Below are 19,155 nucleotides of genomic sequence, written 5' to 3'. Positions count from 1 at the left end.
TTTTATGTAGCATGAGTCTGGCCTTGAACTTCTAACCCCTCATTTCTACCTCCACAGTGCTGGGATTACAAACATGAAGCATCATACGTAGAGATGTGTATGTTAAGCAGGCACTTACAGCTGAGCTGCACAAACAGTCCCACGTCCGTGTTTTTATATGCACAGCATGTGTGCTGATAACGTAACATTGGAACTGTGGCCGTCATGGGACCACATCTGTGCATGGTTGTAAAGAAGCCTTCATCCAGCTTGTAGACTTGGGAAGATGCATGGAAGTCTATCAGTGCATTCTGCAGATGGGTGTGTGATGGAGCTTATTCTGTGAACTTGGAAAGTCACTGTAGGGTGGAGGAGTGGCTAAGAATGGAAGTGGACTTCTCCGGTAGCAGCTGAAATCTACCATCTGGGCCCAGTGAGGAACCTAGGGGATGAATACTGAGAGGGTGCTGAATGTTCTGGGATACTGAGTTTATACAGTAGATAAAGGGGCACAGACTCTTGAAAAGGCATAAGGGGAGGGGGTTCTCAGAGATACACTGGCAGCCTCTCTGTAGTCCCACAAAGAATTTGTCCCTGTTTTGAGGAGAATGGAAATGAAGTGGGGGGACCTCAAACCTGCTACCCCTGCCCTCCAGTGCCCAGAGGCCCAGAAATTGGAGCTCTTTACTTTTCAGTTTTATGTTAAACTTAATCATTTGATCAAATGACTTCAGGCTGCAGAGGCAGCCCAACAGTTATGAGAACTCACTGCTCTTGCATAGGACCCAGGTACTGTTCCCAGTACCCACATTGGACTACTCATAACCACCTATAACTATAGCTCCAGGGGGATCCAGCAGGTCTGGGCTCTGTGGGCATCTGCACTCTTCATGCACAAGCCCCACCCCCAAAAATTTACAATAATAAAAATAAATCTAAAATGTAAGAAATGCTATTTCAAACTTTTATAACAGCTTTTAATCCCAGAAGCACCCAGTTCCTTGCAGGTAGCAGAAAAGGGACTGCCACAAGTTGTCTGTCAGCTGTCTGTCAAAAACTGGATATCCTGTAGCTTAGACTTACACTCATAATTTATCCCAGATGTGTTCACATTTATATAGTTAAGGACAATGACATCAACATTAAAAAACAGAAAACAAAAAGTCGGAAGTTACCCATGTGTTCATGGATAGGAACCACTCCGAGGCTAATTCAGTGTCTTCCTGTGCCATGGAGAACTAGTCAGCCTTATATAGCAAACTAGGTCTTTGTCTTCAGACATGATACAATCTCTCAGCTAGTTTAAGTGAAAAAAAAAAATTTCCAGAACAGTTTGGATGTTTGTACAGACAAAAACATTTTCCCAAAAACTACTCAAGAAACGTCAACATGGCTACCTCAAGAAAAAAAAAATGAAAGCAAGAGAAATCTTTAATTTTCAGAATGTACTCTCAACTTGGCATGGTGACATACACCTTTACTCTCAGCTCAAGTGTTCTTATCCGTTTCTGGGTTACTAACTGTGCCCAGGACTTCATGTTATCTGGTTATTTCTCTCCTTAGCAAGCTCGCAGGTGAAGAACCTGGTGTTAGGTGGGAGCAAACGTTTTTTTTTTTTAAAGTGGGAAACCGCGGATTCGAACCAGTGATCCTACGGACTGGAGAGCAACGCGCATCCCGGGCTCTCACTGGGCGCTCAGCCCCTGCGGGGCGCACCCGTGGCCCAACGCGCACGAGGTTCCACGCTCTGGGGACTCGCGCGCACGCAGCGGCGCGAGCCCGGCGGCGGCAGCGACGTCACAGGCCGAGCTTTCCTTTTCGGGAGTCCCCGGTATACATCCTGTGTCCATGTTTGGTCATTTACGTCACGGCGCCAGGGCCGGGGCCTCCCGAAATGGCAGTGGCCCGGGGAGTCGGAAGCCGGGAGCCAGCGCCGCCGCAGCTATATAAGTGGGGGGACTGTAGGTTGGGAGAGCCCGGTTGCACTTTGGAGAAGCCAGGAGCCGCCGCCCGAGGCAGGTGCGGGCGACCCAGGGCGCCGCGGCCCCCCAAGCCTCGTCCCCGAGCCAAGCGTCGGGAGCCTAGAGCTGGGGCGCCCGGATTCCCTGCCAGCCGCACGCGCCCCAGCTCAGCGAGGCCCCGGGCGCCCCGCCGCCACCGCGCCATGCTCCACCTGAGCGACTTCTCCGGCCCCGACGCGCTCCTCTCCAAGCCCACCGAAGGCTGCGCCCACGCCAGCCCCGAGCTGCCCCGGCTGCCTGCTAGGGACGCTCCCTCGGCTGCCGCGTATCCTGGAGGTAAGGAGCGGGGCTAGGAGCTCGAAGATGCCGAACGCGACGAGGGGTGATGGGAGAGGCGCGCGGGGTGGGGAGGTCCCCCAAGCGCGCGGTCCCATTCCCACCCCCACCAAGGCCACAGGCGCTTGTGCGGGAGCCCTGCGTGTGCGCGCCCTGGGGCGTCCGTGGGGGTCCCTCCGCTGCAGGATCGGAAGTGCACGAGGCGCCCTGCGGCTGGCTTTGCGCCGGGAGGGCTCCGGCGGAGGGGGTCGCGGCTGCAGGCTCCGAGGCACGCCCTTTGATGTGTGCGGGGCTGATGCGTGGTCCCTCCTTTGCCAGGCGACTTCTTGAGCTGGGCTCTGAGCAGCTGCGGCGCCGGAGGGGACCTAACAGACTCCTGCTTCCTGGAGGGCCCTGCACCCACGCCCCCTTCGGGCCTCAGCTACAGCGGCAGCTTCTTCATCCAGGCCGTTCCCGAACACCCGCACGACCCGGAGGCCCTCTTCAACCTCATGTCTGGCATCTTGGGCCTGGCCCCTTTCCCCAGCCCCGAGGCGGCAGCGTCTCGGTCCCCCCTGGATGTCCCTTTCCCCACGGGCCCCGATGCCTTGCTGCCGGACCTTTACTCCCCGGATCTGAGTTCGGCCGCCTTCCCGGAGGCGTTTTGGGAGGCCGCGCCTTCGGCGGGCGCCCCCTCGCAGTGCCTGTTCGAGCCCCAACTCTCCCCGCCCGACGTCAAGCCCGGCCTGAGGGCGCCTCCCGCTTCTCCAGCGCTGGACGCTGCTGCTTCGGCCTTCAAAGGGCCCTACGCCCCCTGGGAGCTGCTGTCGGCCGGGACCCCGGGGAACTGTGGCTCGCAGGGAAGCTTCCAGACCACCCCGGAGGCCCGCTTCTCCGCGGTAGGGACCAAGGTCGAGGACCTGCTCTCCATCAGCTGCCCGGCCGAGTTGCCCGGCCCCGCCACCAGACTCTACCCGGCAGGGGCCTACGACGCCTTCTCGCTGGCCCCAGGTGACTTAGGGGAGGGGACCGAGGGCCTCCCCGCGCTGCTGACCCCTCCGGGCGGGGAGGGAGGGAGCGGCGGCGAAGGCGGAGAGTTCCTGGCCGCCCCTCAGGCGCAGCTCTCCCCTCTGGGCTTGCGCGGCGCCGCCACGGCGGACTTCTCCAAACCCCTGGTGGCCGACCTCCCGGGGGGCAGCGGCGTGGCCGCGCCCGCATCTCCCGCCGCCTCCTTCCCCGCGGCCAAAGCCCGGCGCAAGGGACGCCGGGGCGGCAAGTGCAGCGCGCGCTGCTTCTGCCCGCGGCCGCACGTCAAGGCCTTCGCCTGCCCCGTGGAGAGCTGCGTGCGGAGCTTCGCGCGCTCCGACGAGCTCAACCGCCACCTGCGCATCCACACGGGCCACAAGCCCTTCCAGTGCCGCATCTGCCTGCGCAACTTCAGCCGCAGCGACCACCTCACCACGCACGTGCGCACCCACACGGGCGAGAAGCCCTTCGCCTGCGACGTGTGCGGCCGCCGCTTCGCGCGCAGCGACGAGAAGAAACGGCACAGCAAGGTGCACTTGAAGCAGAAGGCGCGCGCCGAGGAGCGCCTCAAGGGCCTGGGCTTCTACTCGCTGGGCCTCTCCTTCGCCGCGCTGTAGCCGGAGCTGGCCCCGTAGGTCGGGGACGCCGGTCCCCGGCGCACGCGCCACGGTCCCGCCGGTCCCTCGTCCCCGCTGCCCTCCCTGCCTCTTCCACGCACGTCCGGGGCCACCCACAGTCCAGCTCCAGTTCCCCCGAAGCGCCCGCCGCTCACGCCCTTCAGCACGGGTTCCGCGGACAGCGCCCGCTGTTCCGGAGCCGCCTTCCTCCAGCCAGCCGCTCTGGGGACAGTCCTCTCGGTCCACCCACAGAGCAGGCACTTCCTTGGGACTGAAGAGATTTTTTTTTTCTTTTTCTTTTTTTTTTTTTTTTTTTGTAACTGGCGTCGCCCCACGCCTTCCTCTTTATCCCTCCCCAGAGACAAGCTGGGGATGTACCGAGCCGGTCTCTCAAGAACTTTGTACAGCAAGTCCAGCAAGCCTTTGAATGTGATGTTTTTGCTTTGGGGTTATTTCCTTTTTGTTGTCGTTCATTTTTTTGTAAAGCAGACGCTACTCTCAAGCATTTGACAAAACTGTTTATTTTTGCAATTAAAATTATTGTGCTAAAAGCTTACCGAATCTGCCTTGTAAAAAAAAAAAAAAAAAAAAAACCTCCTAACTCTGACCCCCTAACTTCTCACCCAGAACAGTAGATATATGCCAGGAGACAGGAAATACCCACATTGGTGAGATGCAGGCCTCTGACAAGCACCATGACACATACTGGGCATTTCATAAACATAAGAGAATATATTGATGTACTTCTTCACCGCTGGGTTAAGGGTTAGCAATGTTTCTGGAACCAAAAGTGGAAGGCAAAGAAAGGTAGTGATAGCATGATGTCCTCTAGGCCTCAGTCTAGTACCATTTTCAAAACAGGAAGCAGTCAGTGTAAGTTGCTTACTGTGTGATCCAACTAGAAACAACCAGGGTCTGTTATCCCTAACTGGAAAGCAAAGCAGTAGTAGGTAGTAGCTTGCTTTCCAGCCCGGGAATGGAAGGAAAGATAAGTCTTGGGAAAAGGCTTCCAGACAGGAAAGATATGGCACTAGAGGGCGCCCTGGGCGGCAGATGCTGCTGCATTTTAGTGGAAAGTGACTACTCTGTTAATATCTGCTACCACAGATACATCTGTTCAAGAATCACATGCTGTAAAGGCCAAAAGGGTCTCTGGGTTCAACTGGGCCAGAGTTCGGGCTGTGGAGAACAAGCCAGGGGCTCCTGGAAGGGCCCTCTCCAGGAAATAACAGTCCTACTAAACCGCCCAACTCAGTCAAAACCCTTTCCAAAACTTCCAGTTAACCATTTATGGTTTGGGGTGCAGACAGGCATGAGAAACCATGATCCTGTAATAGGGCAGGTAGGACATCCTTTTCATTCTCTTGTTTTGCTCCTCGAAGTCTTTTCCACCTTGGGCTGTATAAAAGGCCAACCTTGCACCTCCTGAATGACAGCTCTATGCTAAAGCAAGGGTAGGCCAACTCAGCTGACCTCTTGGGAGGGGGAGGGAGAGTGTTTAGAGGTCAACTTAATGTAATGTTCTTCAGTAGCCACCTACTAGGGATTTTGGTCGTTTCTATCTGTGTGTGCACGTGTGTGCATGTGCGTTTGCAAGTGCACACCTTTGCAGAGGACCTCCGTCACACCTCACATTATGGTTTTTCGTTTTATTTACTTTGGATGCATAAATGTTTTGCCCGAATGTATGGCTGTGTATTTGGTGCCCACAGAAGTCAGAAGAGTGTCAGATCCCTAGGACTGAAATCCCAGATGGCCCTGAGACACCGTGTGGGTTATAGGAATCCAACCTCAGTCCCCTGCCAGAGTAACAAGTGTTCTTACCACCAGGCCATCTCCCCAACCCCTGTCCACTGTAGTTTTTCTTTTCCTTTCTTTCTTTTTCTTCTGATATGGTCTCTCAGAACCTCATCACCTATGCTGTGGTGGGCCTTGGTGATACAGGTATCTTTGAGTCATTTCTGCTCCTGTAAGTAACCTCAATAAAACTCTTTGGTTCACCAAGTTGGACTTTGGTGGTATCTGTACTTTGGTCTGTCATGGGTTTGCTACCTGGGGCAAGTAGATGAATGTGATTTGTTACCCCAGGAAAGGTTTTGTCACCCAAATGCAACCACAACAGCTGATCAGAGACAAAATGACCCAGTCCCAGGCTTGTAGCCTTTTCTTTCCCTGGGAATTAAGTGTCCTCTCAGGACTGAGGACTTGTGTCTAATAAACGAATTGTGACAAATTGATGCTGTCTTTTCCAAAAGAATTGCTATTTCAGAAGTATGGCCTGTGGAGAGCAACATTTAACCCTTTGGAGCTCAAGTGATGGATTTCCAGACACTGAGAGGTAAGTGGTAGATTCAGGAGACCTAAGATAAAAGGTGAACCTCATTATCATACTGACTGTACCTCCATTCATAGGCATGGACATCAGACTTCATTTCTATACAGAGTAGGCAAGGAAGAGCATGAAAGCCCAATGAAGGCCCAGCTCCTCCTTCTCCTCTTTCTCTTCCTTCTCCTCTTCTTTTTAACTTTTTATTGTTTTTTTGTGAGTTTCACATCATGTACCCCAGTCTTGCTCGTCTCCCCATCCCCTTGTATCCACTCTCTGCCTTTGCTACCTCCCCCCCCCCAAAAAAAAAACACAACAAACAAAAAATAAACAAAGCATAGAAAACGTCTCATCGTGGAAGCTGTAGTGTGTCATAGTGTGTCCCTCTGTCCACACATAATCTCTTGCAAATGCTTATTGCAATGAGTCATTGTCCGGGTTCGAGTTCTCTGGCTTCTGTGTCATGAAGATCCTGCGGCTTTGGAGCAGCAGGACAGAAAAGACCCATATCTTAAGCAGCACCAAACCACACCACCTGAAAAAGGAGGTCATATAGGCAGGCTTCCGGTGGCTGGTCTCTGAACCAGAATGTCCTCGCCTGCTTCTGCTGGGTTCCGTCACTGTAGTCTTCTCTGTGTAGTCTTCTTTCCCAGATTGTCCTCATACCTGACTATTAAGTGTAGCATGATAAGAAAAGGTAACTCTAGGGAAGTGACTTTGTAGTAATCCTGGTGACTGGCCAAGAAGTCCTCTTTGTCCTCATTTAGTGGAGATTCTCTGGGAGTTTTAAAGGAAGAGAATGTTAGGCCAGAGATGGAGAAAATTAAAGTCAATCAGAAAACCCCAAAAAGCATCAAGGGATGTCAGTTCATTTTTATTTTGGTTTGATTTGTATTGTTTTAGGGTTTGTTTTATGATTTTAAATTGTATTGTTTATTTTGTTTTTAAAAATAATTTATTTTTCTTCTATGTGCACTGGCGTCTTACCTGCATGAACGAGGGTGTCACATCCCCTGGAACTGGAGTTATGGACAGTTGTGAGCAGCCATGTGGGTGCTGAGAATTGAACAGGGGTCCTTTGGAAGCGCAGCCAGTGCCTTTAACCACTAAGTCGTCTGCCATTCTTTGGCATCTTGTTCATTCTCCTTTGGGATCCATTGTTTTATGAGTTATTGCTTTTAGCTTGTAAACTCATCTGGCATTAAGGATTAACCTGGGCAGCAGGGCTCTGTGGCCCAGGTTAAGGGTATCTTTCCCTTACCTGGCACTCTAAGAGTATGAGCCAGTGGTGAAGAGCCTTTTGTTGATTGTTTTTCTGAGTGGAGTCATGTAGTCCAGGCTCTCCTCAAGCTCACTGTATAGTCTCTGCCCCTGCTGTGCTGCTATTACAGACATGCCACACCCAGCTGGATCTTTTGACAGTTCCTTTCTTGGAGTTTCTGTTCTATACAGGTATAAGTAGTTATAATTTTCAGAGGTAGCTCCTTCTTCTCCAAAGAGCTTACAGGCTTGTTGACTTCCACCCCAGGCCTTCCAGGGGCTGAACTCAGCATACTTCAATGCTTTTGTGCTGACATTTTTTTTGTCTCTCTAAATTCCATTCCCTTCATAAAATTGTGTCTCTGTCTGTCTGTCTGTCTGTCTGTCACTGTGGACCCAGCCCAGGGCCTCTTGCATGTTATGCATGCGCTCTACCCACTGAGCTACATCCTCAAACCCAGAAATAAGAATTTTGATGAGATAAGCTCTGGAGGCCTTGGACAAAGCAGCCTAGAGCATCTGCTCTATCTTTTCCTTTCACACCAACCAACCCCTGTTCCCTGTTTGAAATGAGACCAGTATAACCAGTTTAAACTACCCAACTCTTTCTTGACTCATATCTCCTTCCATTCCATCACACGGCACTAATGATAGAAACTTTGTAAAACACCATTCATGACATAATAGTGTCCCAAATTGACCCAGGACATCTAGCTTTGTACTAAAATACTTATATCTGGGCCAGGGAGATGGCTCTGGAGGTAAAAGTGCTAATAGCCACACAAGCCTGATGACTGGAGTTTATTGCCCCAAACCTACTTAAAAAGCCAGACGTAGTGGCATGAACCTGTAGTCCCAGCATTCCTCTCCTAAGATAGGAGGAGGTGGAGACAAGAAAAGCACAGGAGAATCACATGGAAGTTCACAGCCAGCTAGCTTGAAGTATGGAAGGCAGCTGTAGATAGATCAAGAAGACTCTGCCTTTAAAAAATGAAAGAAAATTTCCCTCTAACTGCCACACACAAACCATGGCACACATGAGCCCATATTCATATATATATGTATACATACTAAATAAATATTTTTAAAACATACACACTTGGGGCATGGTGGTACCTGCCTCTAATCTTAGCATTCAGAAGGCAGAGTGGAGTTTGAGGCCAGCCTGGTCTACATAGTAAGTTCCAGGACAGCCAGGCTAGGCCTGCACAGAGAGCTCTTATCTCACAAACAGAACAAAAGCATATTCATAAAGGCTGCAGAGAAGGCTCGGTAGCCAAGAGCACTTGGTTGGACAGGACCTGAGTGCAGTTCCTAGAACACACATGGCAGCTCATAACCACCTGTAACTCCAGCTCCAGATCATGCTCCCTTCTGGCCACTGTGGTACACACACACACACACACACACACACACACACACACACACACGCTCAGACACACAAACATACATATAACTAAAAGTCTTAAAAAAAAGAAAAAAAGAAAAAAAAACCAACCACATACTGCACGGTTAAAGCCTCCCATGTCCAATCTAAATTTGTCTTCCAGTCACCTCCATCTCTATCTTCTCCCTTAGACTCTGACCCCAGAATGTCTCACCTTTGAGCTCCCTCCAGGGTGGAAACCTTGTTTCCACACATCCATACATGTGGGCTCCATCTCAGCAAGACAGCACGATTCACTTAAGGATTTAATCACTGTTCTGACTAGTTCACAAGAGAAGGAAGGGAGAAAGAAGGTGGCCAGAGAGCATGGAGCTGGGAGGGGAGTAATGAGAAAAGGCAGGATGGAGGCCCTGACACTACGGTGGGATCCTGAGAACAGGACTACGTCTCTGACTATCTGGGTCCTGGCTGATTCTTAATTCATGATTCCCTGCCTTAGCCTTGGGAGCCCTAGATGTGTTTGTCACTGAGTGCTCTCTCTTTTGGTTTCTCTGGACCACATGGAGTGGGATTTACATTTTTAGAACAGTGGTTCCCATAACAACCAAGCAGGAACTGTTGTCTGTGAAATATAGCATGGTCACACATGCGCACATGCATTCATGCATATGCACATACATATATGTGTGTGGGAATACATGTGTGTACCTATGTGCATAAGGACAGCACACACACCCTCACATATACACCCACATGCATACACAGCCATGCACACATGCACTCACAAATACACCCATACATCTATATATACCTGCATAGCCACACATGTATACCTCCATACACATTCAAATGCATGCATGCACACACACAAAAGCACATACACAGCACACTCCATGCCCTAAGTTGTTTTCATATAAGCACAACAAACACAAAGGGCAATATCACAACAAAGGTGGGGCTGAGATGATAAAGAGATACTTTGGGCTGGCTACAGAAACAGGTGGATTTATCAAGTCTGCGTTTCGACAGGAACAGGCTTGGGAACTTTACAGCAGATGCTGTGTTTTGATCACAGGATGGATTGAGTACCTGGCATTCAAACTGTGGCCGTGATATTTGTTGAACTTTGAACTTTAGCTTCTCCATCTCCTGAAGTGGGTGTATTTTCTCACTTCTGTGACAGACAAAAAAAAAAAAAAAAAAAAAAAAAAAAAAACAAAAAACTTGACACAAGCAGCCTAAGGCAGGAAGGGCTTACTTGAGCTCACTGTTTGATGGGACACAGTCCAGCATGTCCAGGGAGGCGTGGCAGCTGGTCACACTGTGTCCACAGTCAGGAAGCAGACATCAGTTTGGGACCTCAGTGCATGAGACGCCCATGAGGGTGGGTCTTGATCTATCTGAAGCTGCCTCTCTCTAAACTCCCTTTAAGGCACACCATAGGTGATTACAAACCCTCTGAGAGAGGCTGACAGGCTGAACCATCACAGCAGGGACAGAAATAGCTTTTGCTTTGTTACTCTATTGGAAAGTGAACGATATGTATTAAAGCACCATCAGGATGCCTGCTGCTTAACTGATAGGGACTTACTTAATCTAAGAAGACTTCCTGGAGGTGGAAAGGCTTCAGAGATTCAGGAAGGAAAAGAGGGAGTGCTTCACGGGCTTGGCCTCTGTATACTCTGTTTCTTGTTAGATGTATCGTTTCCCCTAAACTGCCTGACCAGTCTAGAGATTCCTTCCCCACACTCCATGTCCCTGGGGTTTCTGCCCTCTCATGGGTGGATGGGGTCAGTGGAAGCCACCCAAAGCCTCCAGGGGAGTCCTGGGACTACGCTGGCTGGATTTCTGCTCTGCTGCAGGCCCCAGGTGCAGCCGAGGCACTGCTGTGTGGTCCAAGTATCATCTCCCTTTTCCTCATTCTAGTTCAGCCATGGTCTTGGAACTCCAACGGGTTGTTTTGTTTTGCCAGCTCAAGTCCAGCCTTGTGAACTTCCTCTTGTGCAAGACAGCCAGGCTGTGCCTACCTCAGCAGATAGGTAGGCCTGAAGCCAAGAGGTGCTATTCTATGGAAATGATGGGTTTATTTGGAGCAAACCAATACACGGTCGCAGCTCCTTTCCATTTATAAGTCCAGAAACAGTATTAGGTCCGGGAACATGACACAGTGTGGCCCAATGCAGCCAAGTCTTCCCCAAAGACTGACTTGAAGTCACAGAGTGCATGCGATGGGCTCGCAGCCCAAGAGGACGCTATAGAACTGTGATGTATGTCATAGTGTCCATGCCAGCCTCATTTTGGTCTCCAGAACCACCCATCCCAAGATCTGCTCCTCACTGGGTGCAGGTTAAGTATGAGGGGTGGGTTAGGGTGGACAGGCCCTGATTAAAGGTGGGTAACAGTGGACACAGCTGGAAGCTTCAAGGCACAGGAATGCCTCGGTGGTGGTGCCTGGTGTGGAGGAAGGTTGCATCCCCACCCCCGTAGTGCCCATCCTCCATCCAAGCCACCAGCTTCTGTGGAAAACGTGGGGACCAGGCGCAGCCACTCCTGGCTGCAACTGCCGCTCCCCTCTTGCTGGAGAGCCCGCCCCGGAGGAGGGGCCGGCTCCGCCCCATCTCCGGGCCGCCTCCCTCCCTCTCTCCTAGCTGCGCCGGGGCCGAGCGCCCCCTCCTATCCCCCCTCCTCCGCCCTGCGTACCCCGCCCGTGATCGCATCGCGAGCCCCTCCCGCTGTGCCGGGCTGGGGGATTCGGCCGCCCCCGCCCCAACCGGGAGGCTGCGGCGGCCACCCAAGGCTGCAGTGGGGACCAAAAGCTAAGGCCTGGCGGCGGCCCTGCATCTGAACCGGACACGCGGGGTCTGTGCCTCTGCGCCCCAAGCCCAGGGCCGCGGTGCCTGGTCTCGCCACAGGCTGGAAGAGGTAAAGGCAAGTCTGGAGCGTGCTGCGGGGCTGAGGAAGACCTCAGCCGCTGCCCCCTCCTCCCCTGTCTTCTTCCCTGTTGCCCTCCTGAGGCCGCGAGGCCGCTAGAACTGGGTGGGAGGGATTCTGGGCAGGCCAAGCTTCCAGGCATCCAAGGGGTTAATTTAAGGAATTAAAATCAGAACGGGTTTGGGACCAGGCTTCCCCTCCCCCCTCCCGCCTGTCGCTGCCTGAGCCTTGTTGGGGGGCGGGGGCGGGCTCCAGAAAAAAAAAAAAAACCCACCGGGACTCTGGACCTTGGAGAGGGAGAAGGGGGAGTGCCCTGAAACCCCAGCTCTCTCCACCTGCTAGTGATGGAATGGGGGAGGGTCTTGGTAGGCCTGGCTTGGCACCTGTGCGGTTGTAGGTGCGTGCTGGTGTGCACGTGTGATCGTCTGGAGGTGTTCATATATGTGCACACATGTTTCTGCCTCCCCACACCTCAGTGCCTTGGCGGTGACTGTTTCCACAATGTCTCTGGAGGTGTGGGCTCCACTCCATAGCTTTGCTTGTGTGTGTGATACTGTGCCTGTGTACGGTGCCTACAGTCTGCCTAGAGAAGAGTGAGGCCTGCCCCCTCCCTTTGGTTTAGCTTGCGGTGAGGGGCTCAGATGGTTTTCCGGGTGTGGGATCCAGGTGCTGGAGCCTGTGTGTGTGTGACCTTGGGAGGCGTGTGCATGTTTGCAGGACCACGAGAGGGGGTGCTTAGAACAGAAAGGCTGTGTGTGTGGGGGGGAGGGGGGGCAGGAAGCAGAAGACTGGCTGCGATGGCTCCTGTGGGTTTTTACCAGGCTGGGTGACTATTCTGAAGGTACCAAGTTTGGGTTATACAGCTGCAGGGCTCAGGCCCAGGCTTCTTGGAGGATCGGGCAGGGGTTTAGACAGGCAAGGCATTCCTTTATTCTCCACCCACTGGGGCATAATGGGGGTATAATGTGGACACCTCCAGTTGCCTCTTCATCCTCAGAATGCCTCCACCTGCTGGTGGAGGCCTCCTGTAAACACCTAATTTAGAGCTTTCGTTGGGGCTTCTAAATCCACCTGACACCACCCAAACCTTCTCCACTCTGTTGTCTGATTTCCGCCTTCTCTGCTTCTTTCCTGGTTTTTACATGGGAAGGAGGAGGGAAGTGCTCCTGGGCTCCCCCCCACCCCAAGGCCAAGGGAGAGGGAGAGAAGATAACCATGGGTAGGTCAGGCAGGAAGTTGGGAGCCAGAAAGGGAAATTACAAAAACAAACTCTGCTAGTTTTCAATTTTGCCTGATCTGAATTTAAATGGTGGGACAGGGGACAGAGATCTGTGGCACACGGTTGTTCCTACACTGAGGAGTGCCTTGCTTTTAGGGAGGATAAAGAGGTGGTGAAAGTTGTCAAGTGTAGTAGCTTCCTTGCCTCTGAGTTCCCTAGAACTTCCTCTGATAATGCTTTGTGTAGTCAACAGACATTGCCTTAGTGCTACTATGGGGCCTTTCTCCTATGAGAAAGCATGGTGTCAGGATTGGTACAGACACCCCGCTCTCAGCCAGAAGTAATGTAGCATAGATTGAGTTGGTCAGGAAGTGTTGTGTTCAAATCCCAGTTTGTCAAGGGTCTTATTTACTTACTACTGTATTATAATCACCCACAGAATTTAGAAACTTTGGATGGCATTTGTTTGTTCACTTGCTTATTTCAGTGCTGGGAAATGAACTCAGGACCTTATCCATACTAGGCATATGATCTACCACTGACCTTAAACTTGCAGTCTTCCTGTCTCCAAATTTGCTAGGACTTCATGCATGTATCACCCACTAGCAATGACAATATTTCTCACGGTCTATGAGTTCCCTGTGACTATGGCTATGGGATCTGTGGATCTCACTTGGAATCATATACAAAGCCTCTCAGGGAGGCGTCTCAGCCCCCCAGGGGCCACCTTCCAACTGCAGCCTCAGGTAATCCTTCACAGCTGGGACCCAGCCTCTGGGTCACAAGGCTCCCTAAGGGGAAATGTTCCAAGATAACAAGTTCTGATGTTCAACTACTTAGTGGCTTTTGCTTGCATGAAGCTTGCTGATACCCATCTGGCCAAGCTCTGAGTTAGTGTTCGAGGCACATAAGGCTAACACTAGAAAGCTTGATCCCTCAGAGGTCCTCCTTGGCCACGAGCAAGTGATCTGACCAATCTGAGCTTTAGCCTCCTCATTCCAGCACTGAAGCTTTCTTTCTACTTTCTTGGGAGCACTGTGGTGAGCATGGTGATGTGCCAGGAGTAATTAGTAGACAGACATCGATCCACTTGACTTTGACATCCTGTGCTGGGCACATGACACAGAATAAAGCAGGTGATCATGACGCCTCAGAGGTCTACTAGAGCAGACCATGGGGCTGAGAAGACACAGAGTTCTGACCTCTTAGTGACTGGGGAGCCATCATGCTTTACAAGGTCATTCGTGGATTTATATAGTTAATCTGTTTATTTAGTTGCATGATGGTAAGTGTTGAAAATAGCTTTGGTTGGGCGCTGAAGACATGGCTCAGTGGTTGAGAGCACTTGTAACTCTTGCAGAAGACCTGACCAGTTCCAAGCATGCACATGATGACTCAAACTGTTTGAAACTCCAGGCCCGAGGGATTCAATACCCTTTTCTGATGAATTCTAAAATTCACTTTGGCTGTGTGAAATTTAAATTTATCCATGATTTGGTGATTCCTCTAATAGTGTACTTAAGTGCACCGTGTGCTCATTTGTAGTGTTCTTCCTGCCTGTAGTGTGTAAGTAACGGTGAATCTGATTTATGTGTATATCAGTGATCTCCAGCTTGTGGGACCTGCTGTGGGTCAGAGATTAGAGTAAGGGAGGACTTGGGCTGTGATGGGACTGGAGGTGTCAGTGAAAGGCTCTATATGGAAAAGGTGGCATTTGAGCTGAGTCTCCAAAACCTACTAGTTGGAGAATAAAGTCCCAAGAAGGGAGACCAGCATGAGCCTAGACTTGAAGACGTGCTTCCCAATGGAGCAGAACCCTCATGGGGCTCAATGGCAATTTGTGTGGAAAGGGGGCAGAGGCAAAAGCTGGTGCAGGCAAAGCTGAGAGCTGGTCAGATTCAGCCGCCCTTGAAGACAAGAACTGCAGGTGTACTTCACCGCTGAGCAGATGGGCTGGGGACAGAGCTCAGTTTGATTGCTGGTACTGGCCAAGCACTCAGGAGGTGGAGGCGGAAGGATCAAAAGTTCAAGACCATCCTTGGCAAGTTTGAGACCAGCCTGGGCTACATAAAGACCTGTCTCAAAGGAGGAGGAGTAAGAGACCATTCTTCAGAGGTTATTTTGTTTGGTGTGTGTGTTCATGTGTGTGTGCTCATGTGTGTGTGCATGTACATGTGTTAGATACTTTCTTTACTTGTTCTTCACCTCACTCTTTACCAGACAAGGTCTCTGACTGAACCTGGGGTTTACTAGTTTGGCTGGGCTGGGTGACCACTGAGTCACCTGTACCTCCTGGTCACTAACTAAGAGGTCAGAACTCTGTGTCTTCTCAGCCTCATGGTTTGCTCTAGTAGACCTCTGAGGCGTCATGATCACCTGCTTTATTCTGTGTCATGTGCCCAGCACAAGATGTCAAAGTCAAGTGGATCGATGTCTGTCTACTAATTATTCCTGGCACATCACCATGCTCACCACAGTGCTCCCAAGGCAGTGGAAGGCTTCAGTGCTGGAACGAGGAGGCTAAGGCTCAGATCACTTCGCCATGGCCAATAAGGACCTGTAACAAACTGGTGCTGCATGAGGGCCTCTGAGGAACCAAGCTTTCTTGTTTCCTCCTTCCCAGTTCTGGGATTATAAATGTACACTGGAGGTTTTGTGTGAGGATCTGAATTCAGGTCTTCATGCTCCTGCAGCAAGCACTTTTTCCACAGCCCGTTTTACATTGTAAGTGACATAGATGACTGTGCATACAGGACAATACTTGCAAAAAGCTTTAGAAGTCATGAGGATTGTAAGGTAGGTGAGTTTAAGTCCAAACAGATGAGGATAAAAGTCTGATGCGCAACAATGACTACAGGAAAAGTGAGAAGTCAACCATTCAGATAGTGTGTGTGTGGAGACTGAACAAAAGCCAGAGTCGCTGTCCAGGGTGCTGAAAGATAAGGCTGTTGGTTAAGTTGGGAATTGTACAATGTTATTAAGAGTTTAGAATTAGCTGCTTAAAGGTTTTGGCAGCCAATATTGAAATAACCCATTTGAATCTTTGTTTTGAGATGGTGTTTCTCTGTGTAGCCCTGGCTGTCCTGGAACTCACTCTGTAGAGCAGGTTGGCCTTGAACTCACAGAGATCCGAGATACACCTGCCTATGCCTCCTGAGTGCTAAGATTAAAGGCATGCACCATCACTGCCCGGGGAACTCATTTCATCCTTTACTGATTTCTTTTAAACCCACCTCAAGCTTTTAAAAAGAGGAGAGAAGGGGGCAGGAAGGGGGGAAGGAGGTAGGAAGAGATCTTTATCTCAGTTCCAAGCTCAAGGCATTATCTGTATCTCTGACCCATGAAAGCAGGTTATCTGTAAGATGTTCATCCTCGTCTATCTTAAAAATGCTCCTGGAGTCTCCCACACTGCCTACTTCCCAGCACAGGAGACTTGTGTCCACTCAGGGCCTGGCCTTAGCCTATGCCCACAGCAACCAGACACGTTAAAGACTGCCATCTTAGCAGTCCCCAGTGGGTCCTTCTCAATTCCAGCCTGACATGAGCTTGCCCACTCCTTCCAGATTGCATCACTCTTCCCTCAGTTCCCTGCCAAACTCCTGTTTCTGCTGTTGGTTCTTGAGAATTCTGTGGCCTTCTCTCTCCTCCGACTTTTGAAGGTTCCATCTTCCTCTCTGCCTCCTTCTGTTCTTTCTCTGTTCCCACCCCGGGCTTGCTTGTCCAGTATCATTTTATTTTAAAGTATAAGTTTGGGGCTGGAGAGATCATTAACAAGCTAAGAGTGCTTGTTGCTCTTGCAGAGGACCTGGGTAGGGTTCCCAGCACTTACCCACATGGCCACTCACAGCCATCTGTATGTAACTCCAGTTCCAAGGGATCTGATTCTCTTCTGGCCTCCAAGGATACTGCATACACATGGCGTACTGGTGTATATTCAGGCAAAACGCTCATACACAAAAAATATAAATAAGTAAGACTTTTGGGGGGGGCGTTGAGACAGGGTTTCTCTGTGTAGCCCTGACTGTCCTGGAACTCACTCTGTAGACCAGGCTGACCTCGGACTCAGAAATCCACCTGCCTCTGCCTCCCAAGTGCTGGGATTAAAGGCATGTGCCACTAATGCCCGGCAGTAAGCCTTTTTTTAATGTTTAAGTTTAAAAAAAAAAAAAGGTGTAGCTTCAGCTGGCTTCAAATTTGCTATATAGTTGTGAGTGACTTTAAACTTCTTATCCTCCTGCCTCTACCTTGAGACTTCTGGAGCTATAAGCATTATCTGGCAAGTAATGTATTTAAATTTTTGAAATTACACTCAGTTGCTTTGCATGTGGGTGCACGGAATTGGATGTACACATGGACAACTTGTGGGATTCCATTTTCTCGTTCCACCGTGTGGACTCCAGTTATCAGGAATATGGTAAGTATCTTTACCCACTGAGGTGCCTTACTGTCCCCAATAATGTACTTTTGGCTGCATCCTGCAAAGTAGGTACAAATAGCTCTACTCCTGGTTTGTATTACTATTGTATTACCACCACCATCTTAAAGATATGGATGTTTTCTTGCATGTCTGTGTGTATGTATGCGTTGCATATGTTTCTGGTTCCTGTGGAGGCTGAAAGCAGACCCTCTGAAATCAAAGTTACAGGTGGTTGTAAGTATCCATGGGAGTGCTGGGAATCAAAGTCATCTCCTCGGGAAGAGTAACAAGTGCTCTTAACTACAGAGCCATTCCCTCCCCCCCCCCATTTGTTTGTTTTTGCTTCCCCCACCTGCCCCAAGACTGGGCCTCACTCTGTGGCCCTAACTGGCCTAGACCTTGTAAACCAGGCTGGCTCTGAACCCACAGAGATCCACCTGCCTGTATCTCCCAGATGCTGGGAGTAAATGGCATGTGCCACCACACCCAACTCTTAATTATGTGGCTGTCACGGTTTGCATTTGCCTTCATGTCATAGAGATCGTCAGGGTCCCTGAAGCCACAGTTAAGTGTGGTTAGGAGCTGGCTGGAGTGGGTACTGGGGATGGAGCTTAGGGTCCTCTGCAAGAGCCGTGTGTGTTCTTAACCACAGAGGCTGTAGTCATCTCCCATACTCTTTCTAACCATGTCATCTTCTACCCAAATTAGTCTGTGTGACCCGTATATGCTGAGCACTGTGCCCGTATAGTGTGTGGCCCTGAGTAGTACTCAGTAAGTGTACAGAGAATGAATTCATGCTTAACTACAGCTTAAGTAAGAAATATAGGCTTTGGTTGATAAGGTGAGAAGAGGGTTTTATTTAAAGTGACAGAAATCCAATCTTACTTTAAAAAAAAAAGATTTATTTACTTTTATATTTATTTATTTATTTTTTCTTTTTTAGTTTTTCGAGACAGGGTTTCTCTGTATAGCCTTGGCTGTCCTGGAACTCACTCGGTAGACCAGGCTGGCCTCGAACTCAGAAATCTGCCTGCCTCTGCCTCCCAAGTGCTGGGATTAAAGGCATGTGCCACCACCGCCCGGCTACTTTTATATTTAAATTGGTACACTTTAGCTGTCTTCTGACACACCAGAAGATTGCATCAGATCCCATTACAGATGGTTGTGAGCCACCATGTGGTTACTGGGAATTGAACTCAGGACCTCTGGAAGAACAGTCAGTGCTCTTAACTACTGAGCCATCTCTCCAGCCCCAGTCTTACTTACTTTTAATTACATCATTTATTCGTGTGTGTGTGTGTGTGTGTGTGTGTGTGTGTGTGTGTGTGTGTACTTGTGCTATGGCCTAGAAGAGGGAGGTAAAAGGACAAATTAAAAGTCAGTTCCTTCCTTCCATGTGTGGGTCCTGAGGTTTGAACTCAGATTCAGGCTTGGTGACAAGAACCTTTGTCTGCTGTGCCCTCTCACCAACCCCCGATTTTATTTTAACCAATAAAAGATCTTAACACTTCCTGTAACTATGAACAGGGGAGATGAAAGGGTCTTGGGAATAACTACATGCAAGTTCTCAGAGATGTGGGGCAACGCCTCAGCTCCTGGCTCTGCTTCCTTGGTTATTCGGATGTTTTCCCTCCATGCATAGACTCTGTGTGGTGGGTCAGTCTGTGCACTGACAGCCCTTTTCTCCTCCATAGTTCAGTGGAGACTGCATAAGGTC

At 50.3% G+C, this 19,155-nt stretch overlaps 2 protein-coding genes across 2 annotated transcripts in view; both read left to right on the top strand.

The window, feature by feature from the left end:
* The first annotated feature begins 1,022 nt into the window (after nt 1–1,022).
* Egr4 (early growth response 4) lies at nt 1,023–5,871 on the top strand. Its single transcript, XM_034511292.2, has 2 exons — nt 1,023–2,276; nt 2,595–5,871. The coding sequence occupies exons 1-2, from the start codon at nt 1,874–1,876 to the stop codon at nt 3,896–3,898; spliced, it is 1,707 nt and encodes a 568-aa protein (XP_034367183.2). The 5' UTR covers nt 1,023–1,873; the 3' UTR covers nt 3,899–5,871.
* Nucleotides 5,872–11,478: 5,607 nt separating this feature from the next.
* Nucleotides 11,479–19,155, top strand: part of Fbxo41 (F-box protein 41) — a 32,826-nt gene continuing 25,149 nt past the window's right edge. Inside the window, exon 1 of the mRNA XM_034512510.2 lies at nt 11,479–11,793. The gene's annotated coding sequence lies outside the window, so the exon portion shown is untranslated. The remainder of the gene's footprint in view (nt 11,794–19,155) is intronic.

The sequence above is a fragment of the Arvicanthis niloticus genome, chromosome 9 (assembly GCF_011762505.2).
Source record: "Arvicanthis niloticus isolate mArvNil1 chromosome 9, mArvNil1.pat.X, whole genome shotgun sequence".
Lineage (NCBI taxonomy): Eukaryota > Metazoa > Chordata > Mammalia > Rodentia > Muridae > Arvicanthis > Arvicanthis niloticus.
Note: the sequence above shows the minus strand (reverse complement) of the source record. Positions and strands in the feature narration are given on the sequence as shown.